Raw genomic sequence first — 19,561 nt, 5'->3', positions numbered from 1 at the left:
AGTCACGCAAGAACGGAGCTAAAGTACATACTCCAGGTTGCCTACAGAGGGAAATCCCGTCGGAGAGCGAAATGCCCGGGTGATCGATACGGGGCTGTTGCAATTGGACGGTACGTCGAGTTTTTCAAATTTATCGCTGCTGAACAGGAACTCCAGGTCTGGCCTCCCTTTAGTAACCGTTGGGATATAATCCGGTATTCGGAGATTATTCAATTCACTCTCGACTGGGTCTTGGAGTGCCATCAGGAAGAATCCCGTTGACGGGCGTTGTCTGACAATAGCGGAAGTCGATTTCAATGGTTGTCACTCTATTCCCACATCGAGTACGACTAACGGCACAGCTCAAGGATCTGTCAGGTCGCACGTGGCTTCTGCTATTTATGCGAAGTATTCTTTGGATGGAGCGAAGAATCATTAGATATTATTCGTCAAATCATGCCACATAATCAATACCCAATATAGAGCTCAGATAATATCACGATACAGAACAAACCTCAAGCATGCAACTCAATCCAGTCCCCGTAGAATGCATTCAGTGTTTTTCTTGATTCGCAGAGCACAACGCTAAATTTTGATACATGAAAACCCAACGCTTGAGACACAGAAACAAATTTAGATATAAAGCCGTCTAGCTGCTGTGAACAGAAAAATTTACAGCAAAAGACGCTAGAGAAACCACACCAATAAGCCAAATTTTATAAGCTCGCTGGACATGGGCGCACAAAGTCGCATATATATGATTATAAGAAGGGTAAGTTATTGAGGCGGTGGTGATTCGCCATCCGGGGTCATCAAAGAATAATTCTGTTGTTCCCCAAAAAAGCTGAGGACATCCTGTGGAAGATATTCCAGCCAAGGGAGAATTTCTCCGTGAAAGGCAAAAGGGAGGTGTTCTTGTTGCTGGAGCGTGTTCATGTCGATGTCCTGGCTTTCGATCAACATATCTTCTCCGTTGGAGCCTATGTTAGGAAATCCATCGGCTATCCTGGGTCGTAAATGGGCATCGTTGCCCTGGTCATTTGCGGCAGGTACGGACATGTTGTAAGTATAATCAGGTACCTGTGTTTCTAACTGGGATGAGGTAAAATCTTGGTTAAAAGCTGAGGGACGGGGGCTTGGGGTTGAAAATGACCCATTTAGGCCCAGAAGTATATTGGTGTCCGATGTGGGCATCCTTCCGGCAGAGACTAATGGGGAGTACTGCTGAGTAGGAGTCGCAAGCGAAGAGCCCCGTGTCGCATCAGCGGTTCGCGTCTGCTGTAGTGGTTGTGCGAAGGAAGCAGAACTTTGATCTGTGTTCGATTGTGCAGGTATGCATGGGTAACTATGACTGTACTGCGAGGCGAACGTAGGTCTCTCGGGGATGGGGTCAGCCTGCGTAGCTGGCATCTGGTACAACAAGCTAAGATTGGGTTGGGACGAGTTCGTCGCTCCTGTAAGTGCCCATCCAATTGCTGAGATTCGGAACCATTAGCATATTGTCTTGTGTGTCAAAAGATATCATGGCAGTTCTCACCTTGGCCAGTATCAATATTGGGGGAGGTTTTACCATGCGAAGGAACATCCGGGCCCGTTCCTGATGGTTCTGGATTGCCTGCAGCCTCCAATGGTGTCTTTGTGCGACGCCACCCTGGAGGGGCGAAAGGCTGGACTGGGGGTATTTCAGCAGCATTTTCCATCTCTTCTACGGTATATAAAAGAGGATCAACAATCCCCTTGGCCTTTTGGTCCAGCACTGTGAGAATGTATCTCGTACCCTCCCAGTATGTGTCGAGTGCTTTTAGTGCTTTATAACATCGTTGATAATTCTCTTTTGCAGCAGATGCGAGGAGAATGTGTTTAGACTTCCGCTCTGTCCCATTGGAAGGATCCATACTTGGCATCACGAAACCACTCGATCGGTTGGCTAGTAGAGGCTGTGTAGGAGGAGAGCCGGACCTAGACGAAGGCGAGGTGTAGTAGGTGCTCTCCATGAGAAAAGCGCATGCGGCAATATACATCGGCTGACTCGTAAAAGGATTGCCGATGAAACTTTTGCCATCCACTAACTCGGAAAACGAAAGTATATCCGCAATAGTCTTGGCGGATGACATCGAGAGCTCTCTGCTATTTGGATAGAGATGTTGTATTGTTCCACCGAAGGAATTCAGGAGCGTTGGCTGATGGAGAAGAACTATAAGGGTGTGGAACCACTGAAGAAGAAAGTTAGACGTGCAACAAAATTAAACAAAACCAAGTGTTATACTTACAAAATGGAGCAGAATGAAATTTGTCCCCTCTTTTGCCTTAACGTACGTTTGGAAGTTGGCTGCATTAAAGTGAAGTCTGGGGGACAAATGTTGGTAGATTCCTAAAGACCGTTGAAGTTAGCCAGGAGAAACAAATTTTTTTTTTAAAAAAAAAGAAAAGAAAAAAAAGAAATGCAACAGTACCAGTTAGGTCACTCTCCATTCCTGCCAATCTTTGCAATGTGTCAGACGTGACATGGTTGACATCCTGAATTCCATTGATGAGGTCTGTCACCCTTCCGTACAGATGAATGACTCTAATGAGCGGGGGAAATGGCGATGGCCAACCATTCGGAAGTTGCGATTCTGATTGTAGAGGGAAGCATAGCTCTATGTCTTCATCGCGCAGGGTGACTGGTCTCCCTGTTCCAGATGAGATCACTCGGTCAAGGAAGAAGATACTCCAAAATGTGTCAACCTTTTCTCGCTCTCTTGCACGGTGGTCTTCAAGGTCCTGTATGTCTTTCCCAGGGTTTTGGTGGGCCTGGATATCCTCGTATTCATCCTCTTCGAACTCTCCGGCCTGTCCGGTCATGATTGCATTGGGAGTTAATCCACTTTGACCGTAGTTATATTTCAACCCTTGCAATTTCTGCATCCCAAGGTCCTGAGCCATGCGAATCGAAATCCCTAAGTACATCCATAGACCACTATCACGGTTCGACCCAAACTCTTCATAGGCTAGCAGCAAGCAAGCCTGGACAACGGCAAGGGTTGGGCATGATAGAGAATCGACAAGAGCACTCATTGCCCTATGAGCAAAGGCCTGGCCTCGATTCGACTTCCTTGTATCCAGTTGTGGTACAGAACCATCAATGTTTGGGGCTTGAGGGGGGCCCAGCAGAGGGTGGGGAGAAAACCTGGCAGATAATGCGCAAACTGCATCCACAAGCATGGTTTCGACAGTTTTGTCCTTTAAGTCTCTGAGAAACCTATCCCGCTGTAGAAATGGAAAACTACAGCCAAGATGTACGAAGAAAAGCTCGCAAAGGTGTGTGACAAGATTGCTGACAGGTGTGTCATCTCGATCGTAAAATGGAATCGTATTGGAATCTCGGCTATCTTCCAACGTCGCCAGAGAGCCCATTCCTATATCAGCTAATTTTGGACTCCGGAGAGGGGACAGTGGCTCTGCAAGACCATCAACATGTCAGTTGGCCTGACTCGTAAAGAGACAAAAGACACTCGGAGAGAGGCTAGTCAAACCTGATGACATTGATGGATTGCTCTTGCGGGAACCTCTAACTTGGACGACCTGAAAGCACGTTAGGAGTGCAGCCCTTTATGGTAACAGGGTATGATCTAACCATCTGTTTAAAGCCAGGAACGATGGCAGTTGGCCCAAAATACCGGAAGTACGGAGCATGAGTGCGGCTGGAGGAGCCGAGAGAGGTGCGATCTATTTAATATCTTAGGAATCATGATCGATATAGAATGCACAAGTGGAAACATGAAACCGGCGCATGGTTGACATTGACCAAAAGATTATGATCGCTTCGAACTTACTACTTTCTGGGGTATCCCCCGCATTTTGCTGCTCATACTCTTTGGGCACACGTGTAGTATCCCTTGCCAAAGAAACTCCTTTTGGTCCCGGCACTTTTGGATCCTCCGGAGCTTTTTCGGAACAATCAGGTGGTTTTATAGCTTGTGGGGGATCTGGCGAACGCTTCTCAACCACCTGAGAAACACGGGGGTATACCACCTCATTGGGACCAGGCAGCGATGGAATCGCCGGAGTTCGTGGTGCGGTATCGGATTGCGACCGGGCGTGGGAAGGAGGCTCGTTGTATCCAAGACACGTATGATTATAGTCGGAGCATGTTTTACACACTGATCAAGATATCCCACTGTCAGCAACCATCTAGAACCGGCGACCAATAAATCAGACTGTTGCCCACCTGGTTGTTCACCTGAGCATCGTATCTTGCGCTTGCGACAGGTCCGACAACTATGGAGGACCGTTGTATCAGCATCGCCTCCTGCATTGACGATGGGAAGAGCCACCAGCTTACGCTGCGTTTACTCGCCGCCGCTTTGTCTGGGGCTGTCCATCGGTCGAAACAAAGCGAATCTGTCTCGGTGGTGGGGGAACATTGCTGCCAACGTTCTTCTTGGGCGAAGGGAGGCTCATTGCGAGCAAATAATCATCCGTAATCCCGACACATTGGGTATTGGGTCTCTCCACGCCTTACGTCAATGGAGTGTGGCTGACAGAGGGTCCCAAGGGAGTCGCAGGAAAAATGTATAGAGGTCGGGAGAAACAGTGTCGCGGAAGGTCTTTGGAACGAAGCGCCAGCAGAAGAACAAAATCCATGGACGTAATAATTAATTCCAATGGAAGGAGCGATGTGGTGGGTCAAATTAGGGCTTGATGAGATGGCGAGAGGAGTTTGGGAGATGAGAATAGGGGAGTTTGGCCAACAGCAATAGAATAATAGTGTTGAGGTCTGAGTATGGAACCAACGATGTCCCCAAAGCGAGCTGCGCAGACCGCCCACCACAATGCTTCAGCAGCGTCTTCTTTTTATTATTTCCACATCAAAAAGAAAAGAAACCATCCATTAATAATGGAGAGAAAAAGAAAAATAAATAAGCTGGGATACACAACGTTATTGGGCTTTTTTTCCCTCCGCCCCCAAGGTCTGATCTACTCTGTGGGATAACATGACCCTGTGCAACGGTCAGATGATGCTTCAACTTTTTCTCTCTCGTTTCCCCTATGTGACTCATCAAGAGGTAAACACTTCATTATTCTTTTCTAGAAAATACTTCCCTGTGGGTTCCTGCATGCCGGGAGGGTCTCGGGGAGAAGAGTGTTTATACCAGAAGCTGAGATGGTCTAACGAGCTGGATCATCACGGGCCCAGTCACACCGATTGTCTCGAGTCTGGACTCTTTCTGGGGGAACTCGACTGGGGGAACTCGACTGGGGGAACTCGACTTCGCTTCCCCGTGCGGAGTTCCGAGCTCCAATTGATCTACATGGGACTAATGTGTATTGAATGTGTCCACATTGGCATAATCACAGTTCATATCTAACTCTCGCTCCACTGCCAGTTGTCAAGAGTCTGCCATGGACAAATCTTCTCTCTGCCTCCTACACCAGACGTTTCCCGCCCGGTCTCCACGCCTCTCTCGGGCGACTCGCAGTAATTCCGCGTACCATGTGACCGACCCGCAGAGAAGATGTATTATGATGGACAGCCAGCAATTTCCTACGATTAATGATGAACTCAATTCTATCGGAAAACCAGTCTATTTAATACCGTCCCATGGTCTATCATTTATGAGCTTCAGGCTCGGTCTTGCTCCTACCGAGGTTCCTGGGCTTCTTAGCGTTTCTCTATCCTGTTCTAGAAGTTCGGCCTTGGGATTTCCATCGCATCTGTTACGCGCCCATATGAGATTCCTCCCAGTCGACTGATCGGTTTCATCACCTTCAAGTCAACTAGATTCTTTTCCTCGTTGATGGCGTCATCTCTCACCCAGAAGCGAACTCCTTCAATGATAGCCAAGGCTCCTGTCTTCTTGCCTGGGGTTGCTCTGCTTTCGAATTCTTTAATTTCAACAAGCTTGCCTTCGATCGACATGACCGACTCCTTCACACGGGCTGGCTTGACAGAGGTAGAAGGTGCCTGAGTCAGACCAGATATTTCCCACTCGGAGACGCCGTACGGCGCATTGATGGCCGTTGCGTTGGCCGCCTCGACAAAGTGCTCGGAGATGAGGTTTATCACACATTCCTCTGTTTCCGCCAAGTTTCTCAACGAATCTTTGAACTGGTCCAGTGGTTTGGCGACTCCGACGACGAAAAGTGGAGGATCATGGTTGATCACGTTCGCGTAGCTGAAAGGCGCCAGGTTGGTTGACTGGCCATCCTTGGATACGGTACTGATGAGCGCAATTGGTCGAGGGACAATGCCAGAGATCAAAAGCTTGTAGTTGGAGGTAGAGGGTCGCCCTTCTTCGTAGGGGTCGATTTCCACATGGTTCTTCTTCAGACTTTCACCATTGTCATTTGCACCATCACCCTGCTTCCATTGTGGGTTGGGAGACTTCGTAAATGTGACCTGTGTTTCCTGGTTGAAGTCAGGTCGAGATGCTTGGATTTTCTCGAAATCGCCGTGGGGCTTGAACATTGTGGACGACTGATTGAACGATCGAGAAGACTGGTGGAATAGGATAGGCAAAGGCGTGGAGCGGTTCCTGTGGATTTGTCAGTCGCGTTCCTTTTGGTCCGTTGCACAAAGCCGGCTCGAACTCACAGTGGGCTGAGAGGAAATCTCTTGACAGTTCGCAGAGAAAGAAAACGCATTGCGGTGATAGAAATGGCGGGGGTCCTTCTTATCGCACTTCTTGTGCTCGCAGAGCAGACTGGAGCCGATGGCGAATGCTACAGATAATCGCTTAATTCCACGCTATTATAGCATACAGAATCTCCAATTACCACGGCTCGGATGACCTCATAGCGCTCAAAAGTGCGTGGGGATAGAGCTTCATTACCGACTTTCGGGCCGATGTCAGCGCCTAACTCCGACCCCGCATACCATCGGATAGATATGGAATCAATGAGATGAAATGAAATGGAATGAAATGATCATGGTTGAGAGTAACTATTCTGTTTTCCTAAGGGATTCTGAATATCTGCCATCACCATCAGTATAGTGGCAATGCGATGCCACTAGACTGGGTCTGCTTAAACCCTGCACTATTGTGGGAAGCTAACCTCCACCCCGTCAAAGCTCAAGCAATTGTAACCGAGTTATAAATCCCTGCTGACTTGAGCAAATCAACTGGCAGTTTGACTTTTTATGTGTCAAAGTAGTGCAACTATGATAACGCGTATACAAGTGAGCCTAAACTCCAAGAGTGCAGAGGCGGGGTCATAGATAACAAACCAGAGAGGGGACTTTGCCTCCTCTTTTCTCCAACATCAGGGTGAGATTTAATATGCTGTTCGGTCAGCTTTCATATTCGATTCGTATTCTAAGTCCCTGAACCTATAAGGCAGATTATTATGACCAAAATGACACAGCAAGATTACGAGATCTTCAAGCTTGGAGACTGGGAGCTCCAGAGCGGAGAGAAACTCAACGATGCCCATATTGCGTACAAGACATTTGGAGACCCCAAATCTCCTGCTATCGTCTATCCAACCTGGTTTTCTGGCTGTATGTATTGGATCACAAAGTGCGCCATGTACTGCTAACCTCGCAAGTGATATCGGACAACCTATGGTTGATAGGCGAAGACAAGACACTGAATCCCAACAAGTACTTTATCATCATCCCTGCCCTCTTTGGAAACGGCCAGTCATCCTCTCCGTCAACCCAGTCCACACCTGGACCATTTCCCAAATGTTCCTTTTATGACAATGTCCGGGCTCAGTATACGCTTGTTACGCAGCATTTGGGGATCAGCCACTTGCGTGCCGTACTTGGGTGGTCAATGGGCGCTGTCCAAAGTTATCAATGGGCGACTCAATATCCGGACTTTATGGATTTGATAGTCCCTTTTTGTGGATCAGCGAGGACCGCCTTGCATAATCAGGTCTTCCTGGAGGGTGTTAAGAGTGCACTGCTTGCTGCGAAGAGCATTCCCTCCGCTGGCTCGGGAGAGGACGGCATTCTCACCGATGGGGATGGTTTTCGAATTTGGAATACTAAAGAGAAAGAGGTCGGTCTCAAAGCATTTGGGAGAGGTTATGCTGGATGGTGAGGATAGACCAATTCCGCTTTGTCATGAACGATGCTAATCCGTTGTGTGTGCACAGGGGTTTCAGTCAGACATTCTATCGCGAGAAAGTATATGAAACGGCACTGGGCTTCAAGGGGCTGGAGGACTTTATGCAGAATTTCTGGGAGAAATGGGCACTTTCTAAAGGCAAGTATACAATAACGAACGTTCCTAGTGTGATAGAACCTAACGTTTGTTGTCAGATCCGGAGAACCTACTCGTAATGCTGCAAACTTGGCAGAATGGAGACGTATCGAAGCAAGCGCCTTACGATGGAAATTTCGAAAAGGCTATGGAATCCATCAAAGCCAAGGCACTCGTATTGCCTGGAAAGACAGATCTATACTTCCCGTACGTCAGCACACAATTTTTTTCAATTCAGAGTACTGATAAAGCATTAGTCCAGAGGATTCAGAGTATGAGGTCGCATGCATGAAGCCAGGAATCGGGGAATTTGAGCCAATTCCCTCCATATGGGGCCGTAAGATTGCGTCCAATTTTTTAAAGTTGATCTTTCACTAACTCGATTCACAGATTGGGCTGGGGGTCCTGGGAATAGTAAAGATGATGTCGAATGGCTGGATAAACGCCTTTCAGATTTCTTCGCTGGGGTTGATTCAATGAACGTGGCTGGGCTCAAGATAACTGACCAGGGGAATTGATGGAACATTGACTTAGCTGTAAGACTGATAGGTCCTCTGGAATATGTAAGGAAGACGATGGATATTTGCCTGTTTACGGGATTTTCAACATGGAATGTTGCATGTTGTCTCCTGTCATTCACATGTTGCTTAAATGCGCTATACCAAAAGTAGAAGTTATTGGATGTCACTCCAATCAAGCATAGCGCCCGATCGCAGTCACGTGAAATATTTAAGTTTGCTGAGGTAACCAAAAGCCTAAGTTCCTTCTCCAACTCCAGGATCCAGGAAACCTGCGCTCGCCATTCCTCATCAGAGTCCATTCGCTTTCGTTTTCATTGATTTGTGTTTTGTCTTCTTCGTCTTACTTATTTTACCCTAATTTTTTTTCTGTGTCATTGCCTACTTTCATTTACCTTCAACTCTCTTCTGTATCTAATCCCTATTCGTTGTTGAGCCTGGACCGGCGCAACTGTATTCTTTTAACCCTCAACCCTCAACCCTCAAAAACGACAATGGCAACACCACCAGTCCGACAGTGGGGAGTTACTCCTCCTATTTCCACCGTCCTGCCCACCCCGGATGAACTTGCTGCGAACGATGATTTGATTTCTGAACTTAAAGCTCAGAACAACTTCGAGAGCCCTACGGAGACCGACCGAAGGTAAGACCGAGCTGGGAAATATGGGTACCTGATATTGGCGCTGATGTTTGTGGTCGCTTAGAAAGCAAGTGTTACAGTTAATCCAAAAGGTTACCCTCGAATTTGTCAAGGTCGTGAGCCGAAAAAAGGGACTTACTCCCGCGGCCGTCGAAGCATCAGGAGGAAAGATCTTCACATATGGCAGTTACCGTCTGGGTGTTTATGGTCCTGGTGAGTAGGCACCAATGTTTTAATCACATACTGTGGTGTCCTTGCTGACAAATTTTGCGCAATAGGCTCGGATATCGATACATTGGTGGTTGGACCAAAGCATGTCGTGATCGATGATTTCTTCTCGGACTTCCCTCCAGTTCTCGAAGCGATGGCTCCCCAAGGGGCCATTGAAAAAATGACCCCGGTTCCAGACGCCTATGTTCCCATTATCAAACTCGAAATGTCCGGAATCAGTATTGATTTGATCTTTGCTCGCCTGGTTATACCGTCGATTCCAATCAACCTCGATTTGAAGAACAATGATTACCTTAGAGGGCTGGATGAACGGGAAGTTCGATCGCTTAATGGAACCCGTGTGACCGATGAGATTCTCGAGCTTGTTCCCCAGCAGAAGACGTTCCGCTTTGCTCTGCGCGCCATCAAGCTTTGGGCACAACGTAAGGGAGCACCCTACAATTTATTTGTCAGAGCAAGGGTCTAACTTTCTGAATAACAGGTCGAGCTATCTACTCCAACATTGTAGGTTTCCCCGGTGGTGTTGCTTGGGCCATGCTGGTAGCCAGAGTTTGTCAGTTATACCCTCAAGCGACTGGATCAGTCATTGTCGGCAAATTCTTCCGCATCATGAACAAGTGGGCATGGCCTCAACCTGTATTGTTGAAGCCGATTGAAGATGGCCCTCTTCAGATCAAAGTTTGGAACCCAAAGGTGAGCTTCATATGTCATGCTGCGAACGACCGGTATACTGACCCGGCAGATCTACCATGGTGATCGGTTTCACCTCATGCCTATCATCACGCCGGCATATCCCTCCATGTGTGCGACTCACAATATCTCGATGTCTACCAAGGCAGTTATTCTCCGCGAACTGCAGCGTGGTGGTGATATTGTAGACAAGATCTTCTTGAAGCAACAGACTTGGAATGACCTCTTCGCTCGCCACGAATTTTTTGCGCGGGACTATAAGTACTATCTCAGCATCACTGCCTCCAGCAAGACCAAGGAAGCTGAAGCTGTGTGGTCGGGTCTTGTAGAATCTAAGCTAAGACATCTTGTTGGCGCTTTGGATAGGAAAGCGACCATTGCGGTAGCTCATCCTTTCCCCAAGGGTTTTGAGAGAATCCATAAGGTCAGCAACGACCAGGAAGCAGAAGCAGTCAAGAATGGGTCCACGCAATATCATGACAAGGGTACGAAGACCGAAACTACCGATGAGATGAAAGACCCTGCACACCAAGCCGTGGCCGAAGATGGTATCGAAAAGCCAGAACTCTCAGAGCTTGCACAGCAGAAAGCAGATGACGAAAGCCGAACAATTTATACCACAACTTATTACATTGGTTTGGAATTGAAACCTCTCGAACCAGGTACGGCATTCGCCTCCCCTTCATGATTCCACTGACTTTAAAAGGTGCCTCGCGGTCGTTGGATATCTCGACTGACGCTCAAATCTTCAAATCAACTTGCACCTCCTGGGCGGGATACCAGCCAGGCATCAACGATTTGGCAATTACTCATGTTCGCAAGTATGTTACTGGTTGACACTCTGTTCCCCTTTTCCTCATTCTAACTCCACCAGTTTCGACCTGCCGGAGGATGTCTTCCAACCAGGCGAGACTCGGCCTACTCGGCCTAAGAAGAAGGTCGTCAAGAAAGCCGAAGCGATTGGTCAGAAACGAGGCATCGACTCTCTGGACGTAAGTGCACGCAAGAAAGCCAAAGCAGACCCCGAGCGACAGGATATTCGCCACTACTAAGGAGCTCAAGATCGATCTTGATACATAACGATAAGGGTATATATGTATCTGAGAATGACTAATGTATAACTATCTAGGACACATCGCGTGGGAACGCGAAACGCCAGGTCACCAACGGAATCTCGAGCGCTGCGACACCCGCCTGAATAATTTGAACGAAAGAAAAGCAATTGACCAAGAAATCGCGCCGGGGCCGGTCCCCATAACGCTGTGAGCAAAGCACTTACGGCTGCAACATATCAGAAATCGAAATCACCAATATTGGTGTCTATGTAGTAACATCATCCCAGCTGAGTCTGACTCTTTAACATGCAGTTGATTAGTGACTCGCCATACATTCATGCGATGAGCTTTACAACTGACGTCAGGAGTACAAGGTTGGTTTTCTTTTCTCTTCCTCACGCCCCTTGAACACAATCATTTTCCTTTCTTCTTTCTCTTGCCATAGCAGGACGAGCTGGAATAGCGATATCCGAAAAGATGCAGTCGCAGAAGCACACTTAGCCCAGCTGAGCGAGCATCGTCTTGTTAATTCTCTTATTTGGTGTTTCCCCCCATTGAATATGCCGTGGAAAAGTGGTTTTGGGCCTTCTTACCGGTGGTTCGTGACTGTACATATGACCTTGCCATATCTTGCAGGTAGTCTGGTGTTTGTTGTCTACTAGCTAGATTTTAGTGGAATAAAGGTAAATGTTTGCAGTGGCCCACGGGTCACAAAGCCTTGAATTCATTTGCTACATACTCGTAGAGTTTCATACCTGGTCAATAATGAGGTCTGTCCACGGTCTTATCAACAAGACGAAAACTAGAGGACATAGACTTCAACTTCGTCTTCCCCGCCTTCGGACTTCTCGCCGATCCCAGCGACATCCCCGCATTGCCCGACGTATGGCGATAACAGTGCTGGATATTTAACCATTGGTACGAGCCCTTTGAGTCCCTTGTTTTTCAGGACATAGACAAATAAGTATATCCAGTATTCAAATAAGCAGCCGCAATGACATCGCCAAAAGAATATCCCACCCTGCCACGCGAAAACACTCTCGCACAACTGCCCCCCGAATACCCCACAGACGCTCAGGGTCAAATCTCCCAGATCCTATCAACCTCATCACTCAATCGCCTCGTCGTCCTTGATGACGATCCCACAGGAACCCAAACCTGTCACGACATCTCCGTCCTCGCCGTCTGGGACGTCCAAACACTCGTGGAAGAATTCCAGAGCAACTCGCGCGGATTCTTCATCCTCACCAACTCCCGCGCACTGCCCCCAGTCGGAGCAGAAAAACTGATCCGCGGCATCTGCGCGAACGTCGCGCAAGCAGCCAAAGCCACCGGACAGACGGTGGATATCGTCCTCCGTGGCGATAGCACGCTACGGGGCCACTTCCCTCTCGAAGCGGACGTGGCGCAGTCGGTGTTTGGGGAGGTGGATGCGTGGGTTCTTGCCCCGTTTTTCTTCCAGGGTGGACGCTTCACCATTGATGATGTGCATTATGTCGTTGAGGGTGATCAGCTGGTCCCCGCGGGGTCGACGCAGTTTGCCAAAGATGCGACGTTTGGGTATAAGAGTTCTAGTTTGAGGGATTATGTTATGGAGAAGGCACCTGGGAGATTTGCATCTGATCAGCTGCATTCGGTTACGATAGATGAGATTCGAAAGGGGGGTCCGGAGGCGGTTTTTGAGAAACTCATGGGACTTCCTCAGGGTGGCGTTCTTATTGTCAATGCTGCAGCTGAGTCTGATATGCACGTTTTTGTTGCTGGGCTGTTGTTAGGTGAGCCTTTCTCCGTATTGCCGATTTACTCAAAGAATCCAAAGCTAACTAGTTAAACAGCCGAAGCAAGAGGGAAACACTACCTTTACCGCACCGGCGCAGCCTTCGTATCCACACGACTAGGCATTCGCTCCAAAGCCCCCATCACGGCAACCGAGCTCAAACTCCCCAACCCCAGAGAGACAGGCGGCCTGATCATCGCCGGGTCCTATGTCCCCAAAACAACAGCTCAGCTGAAGGTACTAACAGACCGACGCGGAGGAACAGGTGAACTAGCCATCATCGAAATGAAAGTAGACGACCTCATCGCCTCGCCTGATAGTGCAACGAAAGTCATCCAACAAGTCGTTGAAGAGACAGAGTCATACCTTCAAGCTGGTAAAGATACGTTGGTGATGACGAGTCGAAAGCTGATCACTGGAGGCGATGAGTTGTCGTCTTTGGCTATTGGGTCTAATGTTGCAGAGGCTTTGGTGAGAGTGTTGCAGTTGATACGGGTGCGTCCGCGATATGTCATTGCAAAGGTATGTCACTCTTTAGATTTATTTTTCTTGGAAATACTATGAAGTAACTAACATTCTTCTTTTGTATAGGGCGGTATTACTTCGTCCGACGCCGCTACCAAGGGTCTCAACGTCAAGCGCGCCATGATTGTCGGACAGGCTGCACCGGGAGTACCGCTTTGGAGATGCGATGAGCCAACTTCTAGACACCAGGGAGTCCCGTTTGTTGTTTTCCCGGGAAATGTGGGTGGAGAGTCGACTCTGTGTGAACTCGTACAAGGGTGGTATTGATAGTTTGAACCTAGACGAGTATAGTATATAAGAATGTGTATTGACTACTACCTATCTACCTATCTACAACTATGTGGAATCTATTGGCCCTGTAAAGAAGTTGTTTGTTCCTTTACTGAATTTTGCCTTACGACCCAGGAAAGGTATAAAACGACAGTCTTTCACTATCATAATCCAAGTCACAACAAAAGAAATGGAGTCAACCGTATAGATCGCCTGTAACAATCGCAAGTACACCAGGGAAACACAGAATAAAAACAATAAAACAGAAAGACCCACTCGTAAACACCGCCTACGCCGTGACATGTGAGAGTATATGTATGCAAAACGGTCATGGTTGAGATCGCAGTGACAGACAGACAGAAAGACAGACATGATGGCGCAAATGCTCCTTGCTAGGCAAATCCAAGAGAAAATGGTGTAGAAAATGATAAAAAAAAGAAAGAATCAGACAAAGATTTGAACCGGTCATTACGCATATCCTCCCTTTTTTTGTTCCCTTTTGAAACCCGTTCCTTCACTGCCCGACTCCCCCAAACCTCGCCCCATGCATTATGCTTGAAAAAAAAGAAAACAAGAGATAAGATGGAATCCAACCATATGGATCGAAGAGGACATAATAAACATTAGCAGACGTTGACGTTTAAATGGGGTGGAACAGATGGACGCTGTTCCTCCCTTTCAGCAATCGGACTTTATCCGACGACGCTGCGGAAACTCAGAGCTTCGAGGAAACCTCCGAGATCCTCCTTTTGGACTTCGACCACGCAGTGTTCGAAGCTGTCAATGCGGACTCGGGCGTTCGTTTCCTGCACTACTTCCTGGAAGGCGATGCCAAACCGGTTTCGTAGAAGATGCTTGTTCGCGCGCATATCGTCCTCGTTCTCCGATTCCGACTCAGACTCAGAGGACTCGGACGAGTCCTCTTCGGTCTCTTCTGCTTCTTCATCTTCATCTCCCCTTTGGGCACGTTCGGCTGCACGTTGCGCCCGACGTTCTTCTCGTTCCTTCTGCTTCTTTTCTTTAGCATCCTTTTTCTGTCGGCGCTCTTCTTGCCGCTTCGATAAAGCAGCGAAGTCGATCACACCTCCACCTCCACCAGTGCCGACAACAACATAGAGACCTCTGTCCTCATCAAGGCCAGCTAACACAAGGGGCGTACCAGCTGCTCGCCTCCGGCCAAGCTTGACACTATCGCCCCTTTCTCGTTCTTGCACTCGGATGGCCTCAGCGATCCACAATGCAAGTTTAGTCAGTGCTCCAGGGTTCGTAAACAGCTTTACATCTGGTCCATCCTTGACAACAGCGATACGGAACGCCCTCAAGTGCCGGATTTGGTGCTTTGAGAGTAAAGATGTACCGGTTCGGAGGATGGCACGATGAAGATGTTGAGCAAGGGGAAGCGCTTCCATAAGAAGCGTAGGCGACTCCGAAGTCAAAGAGAGGGCATCATATGCACTCCAGAACCGAGGGAGAAGGCTGGACAGATCGGACTCGGTAGACCCTTCATGGTCATCAGATGAATTCGCAATTCGAGGTCGGGATAGGCGCTTTGCATCCCAGGTGGGATGCTCCTCTGGCCCAACCTCGAGAATGGCACCCACGATGACACCGATGTCTGTGGCAGACAGACAAGCCTTCCAGCCCCAGCAGCGTACAAAACCCCAGCCTTCACGAGAACTGACATGGCCTGATCCATCTTGCGGGACAAGCCCGTCTAGTCCGTACATGGGTGCGTATTTCAGGAGTCGCGACCGTAGTACACGCTTTAGTTCCATATCCATATGAGTGTAATTCTGATGACATTGGGTGAGACTGATTCCCATCTTTGCCAGGAGTTTATGGAGTCGTTTTCTGCCATTTTCAGTCCAGACATGAAGGCGCGATGCCAAATACGGGCTGTGTAGCATGCTGTCGTAGAGCGACCAGTGTCGCACCAGAATAAATCGCGGTTCGGGGGAGATGCGGATTGATTTATCGGTTGGGGACCGTGCGGTCGTTTGGATAACGCCGTTGATTTCCCCTCTGATATCTCGATCGTTCGGGTCAGGGGGATTCAGTCGATTAACCTCATCTCGAAGAATCCCGCGCACTCGTTCACCCCGCTCTCCACCCCAACCAGCCGATCCTCCAGACTCCGATGAGTTGGAAATGCCAACGCCAGACATTGTACGACCACTAAGTTCCAGACTAGAAACACCGACAATGGCTAGCCATAGTAGATCATTGTCTTCACGACCCAATTCAGACGCAAGAGAGTAGACAAGGGATGATATAGGTTCCGAATACGAGGTTCCCGCCGAGTAATAAGCATGTAACACCGCATCATGCTTCCTTTTCAGTCGGAGGAGTCGACGCTTCAATGTGCGCGCGGAAGGCTGCCTTTGCTGTGCAGGTGAGGGCGAATCTGAGACCGGAGTAACAGAGCGTGACGAGTTCGAAGAGTTATGGCCAGGCCGTTGTCGACGACTAGGAGACGAAACAACTGAAGATCCCTACATGTAAGATTAGTATAAGGGCATCCGTGATCGTTGAGGATCCAGTTCGTATACGTACTGAGTTACTCCTCCGCCGCTGACGAGGTGGCCCGTCTTCTTCCTCAGAGTCGTCCTCATCCTCTCGTCCGGACCACGACTTTCGCTTCTTGGTCCCTACCATACTGGAATCAAAGTCTTCATCCTCACTCCCAGGCTCGTCGTCTTCATCCTCCTCATCCAATTCTGGCATCTCCAGCAAGGCGCAATATGCCTCCCTTTCCCTTTCCATCTCATCCTCAATATCCCCGTCATCAAACACGACAATTCCACCGTTCCCCGATTTGTAAGAGGGGTTGATGCACCCCCTATCGATTCCGCGCGTTTTCCGTCGTGCAGCCGCGTCCATTTCTCCCAACGGTTGTCCTGATACCGCTTGTCCACCAAACACATTTCCCAGATTCCATGGCCGCCTCGCGTCGAAAACCCAGACTTCCACGCCTCCCATATCCTCGATTTCGTCCTCCGGGTTGCTCAGGGAGAGTATTTCACTGAGATCAACCAGTCCACCCACCCCTAAACAAACCACCACGCCTCCACTACCCCCATTGGTGGTCTGCATGGGCTTGACCAGCTCCTCTCCTGCACGAGCGAGGTCGCCATATCCAGCCACTGGTTGAATCTTATGGGGAATATAGTCGCGTTTTAACAAGGCAGTAAGAATCCGACAAGCACATAGAGCGTCCGGTTCGAGGGCAACTAGAATCAGCACAGGCGGAGATAGCGGGTGGTGTGATCGGAGCAGTTGTGTATAGAGGTGCGCGATAAGCTTGCGAGGAAGATACATGGCCAGCCAAGGGATCAGAGCAGAACACGCGGAAAAGAAAAGCAATAAAATCAGACAAAAAACAGAACAAAAAATTAGGCCTTCGAGAGGCCTTTCTCTTCACAACGATAAATAAGTATCAATAAGCAAAGTCAATCGTGTTTTGGCGGCTCCATGATCCGGTGTCTTTTGTCGTTCTAAGTCTTTGCCAGAGAGGAACGCAGGAGTCGCGAATCTCCAACCGACGCGTCGAGGCGTGCGGCACGTGCGTAAAGGCACGCCAAGCCCCGCCTGGTCGTCCGATCGGTAGCACTAACAACGCTGGTATGTATGCCAGCGGGCATTTCTCGCAGAAAAATGATCTGTCGATTGCTTTTTTGCTGTGGCATTGGGTATAGTTATTGTTTCAGCTGCTTATATACATGAAGAAGTGTGTGAAGAATTGTGGGTAATAGGGGCGTTCATGGAGACATCGGAAACCTTCATCGCGTTTACTCCAAGAACCAATGGCACACGATCTGTATCAAATAAAATGCATTGAATAGAATATTCTAAATTAAAAACTCCAAAGACGCCGTGCTCGTATGAAATACAATCCCAGGGCTATTTCCATGGCATACACTGCCGAGTTCAATTTATATGGCAACGCAGTGATAGTACCAGTCATCCTGCTTTGATAGAAGCAAGATCACCTCGTCTCAGATCAAACCGAGTGGCCTAGAACCGATCCGGAAAACCACACGGCAGCACACACACCTAAGACAGAAGCGCCGACGATTCGCTTTCCCCAGCTGTTGTCGTCGGTCATCTTGGTAGGTCCAACGTTCTTTCTCTGCGAAAGGTAGGAAGATAGTGTCTGGGATGATTCTGAGTTGGATGATGCATCACCACTGCTCTGGTTGGATGTGTCAGGGCGGATGGCGAAGTACTCTTGGTCTCGCTTGCGCCACTTTCCCGCGAGTCGAGCAATTTCAGCTAGATCCTCTTTCAAGGAACCTGGGTCCGTCGCGTTGGCGTTCTCCACCTCCACATTCTGAACATTGCCGAAGAAATCCACAACAGTCCGTAGACGACCCTCCTGTTCGCCTCCTGGGAATAAATCCCATCGCACGCCGGGCTGCGAATGGATCTTAGACTCATCGTACGAATCAAACAGATCTCCCAGGTTGAGTTTCGAGTTGGCGTTTGTCACTTGAGTCTCGAGGAACTCGAGCACGTAATAAGTCCAGCGGTCAATGACCGCAACCCCGACGTCATTGTCCGCATGATGAGAGTATGAAGACTGGTCGAGGGCACTTGATCCCGTGGCGATAATGTTGGGCGAGTAGAAATGGGTGTACATCGTATTGGCTTGGCAAGTATCGATCATGAACAGCAATTCATGATAGCGCTTCTTTTCCCACATTTGGCCAAACGCATCGGCCAAATCCCACGCACCAATTTCTTCTGAGTCTTGGAACTTCAAGAATTGATCTCCACCATGTCCGGTCATATATACCAGCACGTTACTTCCTGCATCTGACCCCAGACGCTTGCTGCGCGGCACATCCTCGTCCAACCGGTCGGTCAAAAGTCGGATGAAGTTCTCAACCGTCACCTCATAGCCCCGGTAATCCACCTCGATGTTATCACCATACAGATCGACCGCGCGATCTGCATTACTGTAGACGGTGCCTGGGAAAGCATTGCGAGGGTTGCAGGCCATGTCGTCGGGGAGCATCAGGATGATTTGCGAATCGGGGATCCCGAGACGCTTGACGGTTCGGTATAAGGAGAGGACATTGGCGAGATGGCGATAGTTGAACCAAAAGCGCGAAGTTGATACTAGAACAGCCCAGTTTGATGTATGCTCGGCTGCTACTAGGATGGTGCAGAGGAGAAGGGGGAGGAAGAGGGTGGTTTGGAGGAGCCTGAGGAGACGAGACATGTTGGATGCTAAGGCTGTATCATAATCAGGAAAGAAAGGGGCAAGAAGGAATGGTGGAAGAAGAAATAAAGAGGCAACCAAATGGGTATCAAATAAGGAGACTTGTACAAAAGGAAAAGCGAAGGGAAAGGACAAGGTCCCTGGATGATTGAAAGCGATGATCTGATGATGGAGGATTAATAATGGAGATGGAGAAGGCGGAGTGACGGTTTGGGTGGCCCGACAGTGGAGCCATCCTCTATCAAAAGAACCATGGGCCATTCCGCTCTCATAGAAAATAGTACTATGAGCTATGAACCCTTGTTACTCACTGTTTGAGCAAGAAATGAAATTAAATATGAATTTATATTAATCTACTAGCTTGTAATTTAGGTTTATTTCATTTTCCCTATTTTTTTCTAGTTTTTTATGGTTTGTTTTGAGGCAGTTTGTTCTAGACCTCCTGGTATTGCTATCACAA

At 48.6% G+C, this 19,561-nt stretch overlaps 6 protein-coding genes across 6 annotated transcripts; 3 read left to right on the top strand and 3 right to left on the bottom strand.

The window, feature by feature from the left end:
* Positions 1-756: 756 nt before the first annotated feature.
* ASPWEDRAFT_109803 (putative C6 transcription factor) lies at positions 757-4,422 on the bottom strand (the record flags this gene model as incomplete). The annotated part of the gene is made up of 9 exons (XM_040828114.1): positions 757-1,454; positions 1,517-2,192; positions 2,250-2,350; positions 2,433-3,419; positions 3,495-3,543; positions 3,581-3,687; positions 3,795-4,121; positions 4,190-4,239; positions 4,304-4,422. The coding sequence occupies 9 exons, from the start codon at positions 4,420-4,422 to the stop codon at positions 757-759; spliced, it is 3,114 nt and encodes a 1,037-aa protein (XP_040688572.1).
* Positions 4,423-5,644: 1,222 nt separating this feature from the next.
* Positions 5,645-6,430, bottom strand: ASPWEDRAFT_51134 (flavin reductase family protein; the record flags this gene model as incomplete). The annotated part of the gene is made up of 1 exon (XM_040837552.1): positions 5,645-6,430. The coding sequence occupies one exon, from the start codon at positions 6,428-6,430 to the stop codon at positions 5,645-5,647; it is 786 nt and encodes a 261-aa protein (XP_040688571.1).
* Positions 6,431-7,317: 887 nt separating this feature from the next.
* ASPWEDRAFT_27582 (homoserine acetyltransferase family protein) lies at positions 7,318-8,689 on the top strand (the record flags this gene model as incomplete). The annotated part of the gene is made up of 6 exons (XM_040833016.1): positions 7,318-7,462; positions 7,510-8,005; positions 8,065-8,201; positions 8,231-8,378; positions 8,429-8,508; positions 8,562-8,689. 6 exons carry the CDS (start codon positions 7,318-7,320, stop codon positions 8,687-8,689), a joined length of 1,134 nt encoding a protein of 377 aa, XP_040688570.1.
* A 494-nt stretch (positions 8,690-9,183) lies between these two features.
* On the top strand, positions 9,184-11,302 carry ASPWEDRAFT_111886 (polynucleotide adenylyltransferase; the record flags this gene model as incomplete). Its single annotated transcript, XM_040828279.1, has 7 exons — positions 9,184-9,332; positions 9,394-9,542; positions 9,608-9,982; positions 10,042-10,253; positions 10,303-10,912; positions 10,957-11,071; positions 11,125-11,302. The coding sequence occupies 7 exons, from the start codon at positions 9,184-9,186 to the stop codon at positions 11,300-11,302; spliced, it is 1,788 nt and encodes a 595-aa protein (XP_040688569.1).
* Positions 11,303-12,299: 997 nt separating this feature from the next.
* Positions 12,300-13,874, top strand: ASPWEDRAFT_27580 (uncharacterized protein; the record flags this gene model as incomplete). Its single annotated transcript, XM_040833015.1, has 3 exons — positions 12,300-13,080; positions 13,141-13,604; positions 13,674-13,874. The coding sequence occupies 3 exons, from the start codon at positions 12,300-12,302 to the stop codon at positions 13,872-13,874; spliced, it is 1,446 nt and encodes a 481-aa protein (XP_040688568.1).
* A 695-nt stretch (positions 13,875-14,569) lies between these two features.
* On the bottom strand, positions 14,570-19,304 carry ASPWEDRAFT_59412 (uncharacterized protein; the record flags this gene model as incomplete). The annotated part of the gene is made up of 3 exons (XM_040838453.1): positions 18,097-19,304; positions 16,431-17,030; positions 14,570-16,369 (listed from the first exon to the last, which is right to left on the bottom strand). Exons 1-3 carry the CDS (start codon positions 19,099-19,101, stop codon positions 14,570-14,572), a joined length of 3,405 nt encoding a protein of 1,134 aa, XP_040688567.1. The 5' UTR covers positions 19,102-19,304.
* Between the last annotated feature and the right edge of the window lie 257 nt (positions 19,305-19,561).

This window comes from Aspergillus wentii, assembly GCF_001890725.1.
Source record: "Aspergillus wentii DTO 134E9 unplaced genomic scaffold ASPWEscaffold_4, whole genome shotgun sequence".
Lineage (NCBI taxonomy): Eukaryota > Fungi > Ascomycota > Eurotiomycetes > Eurotiales > Aspergillaceae > Aspergillus > Aspergillus wentii.
The sequence above is the reverse complement of the archived record's forward strand: the minus strand, read 5'-3'. Positions and strand labels throughout refer to the sequence as shown.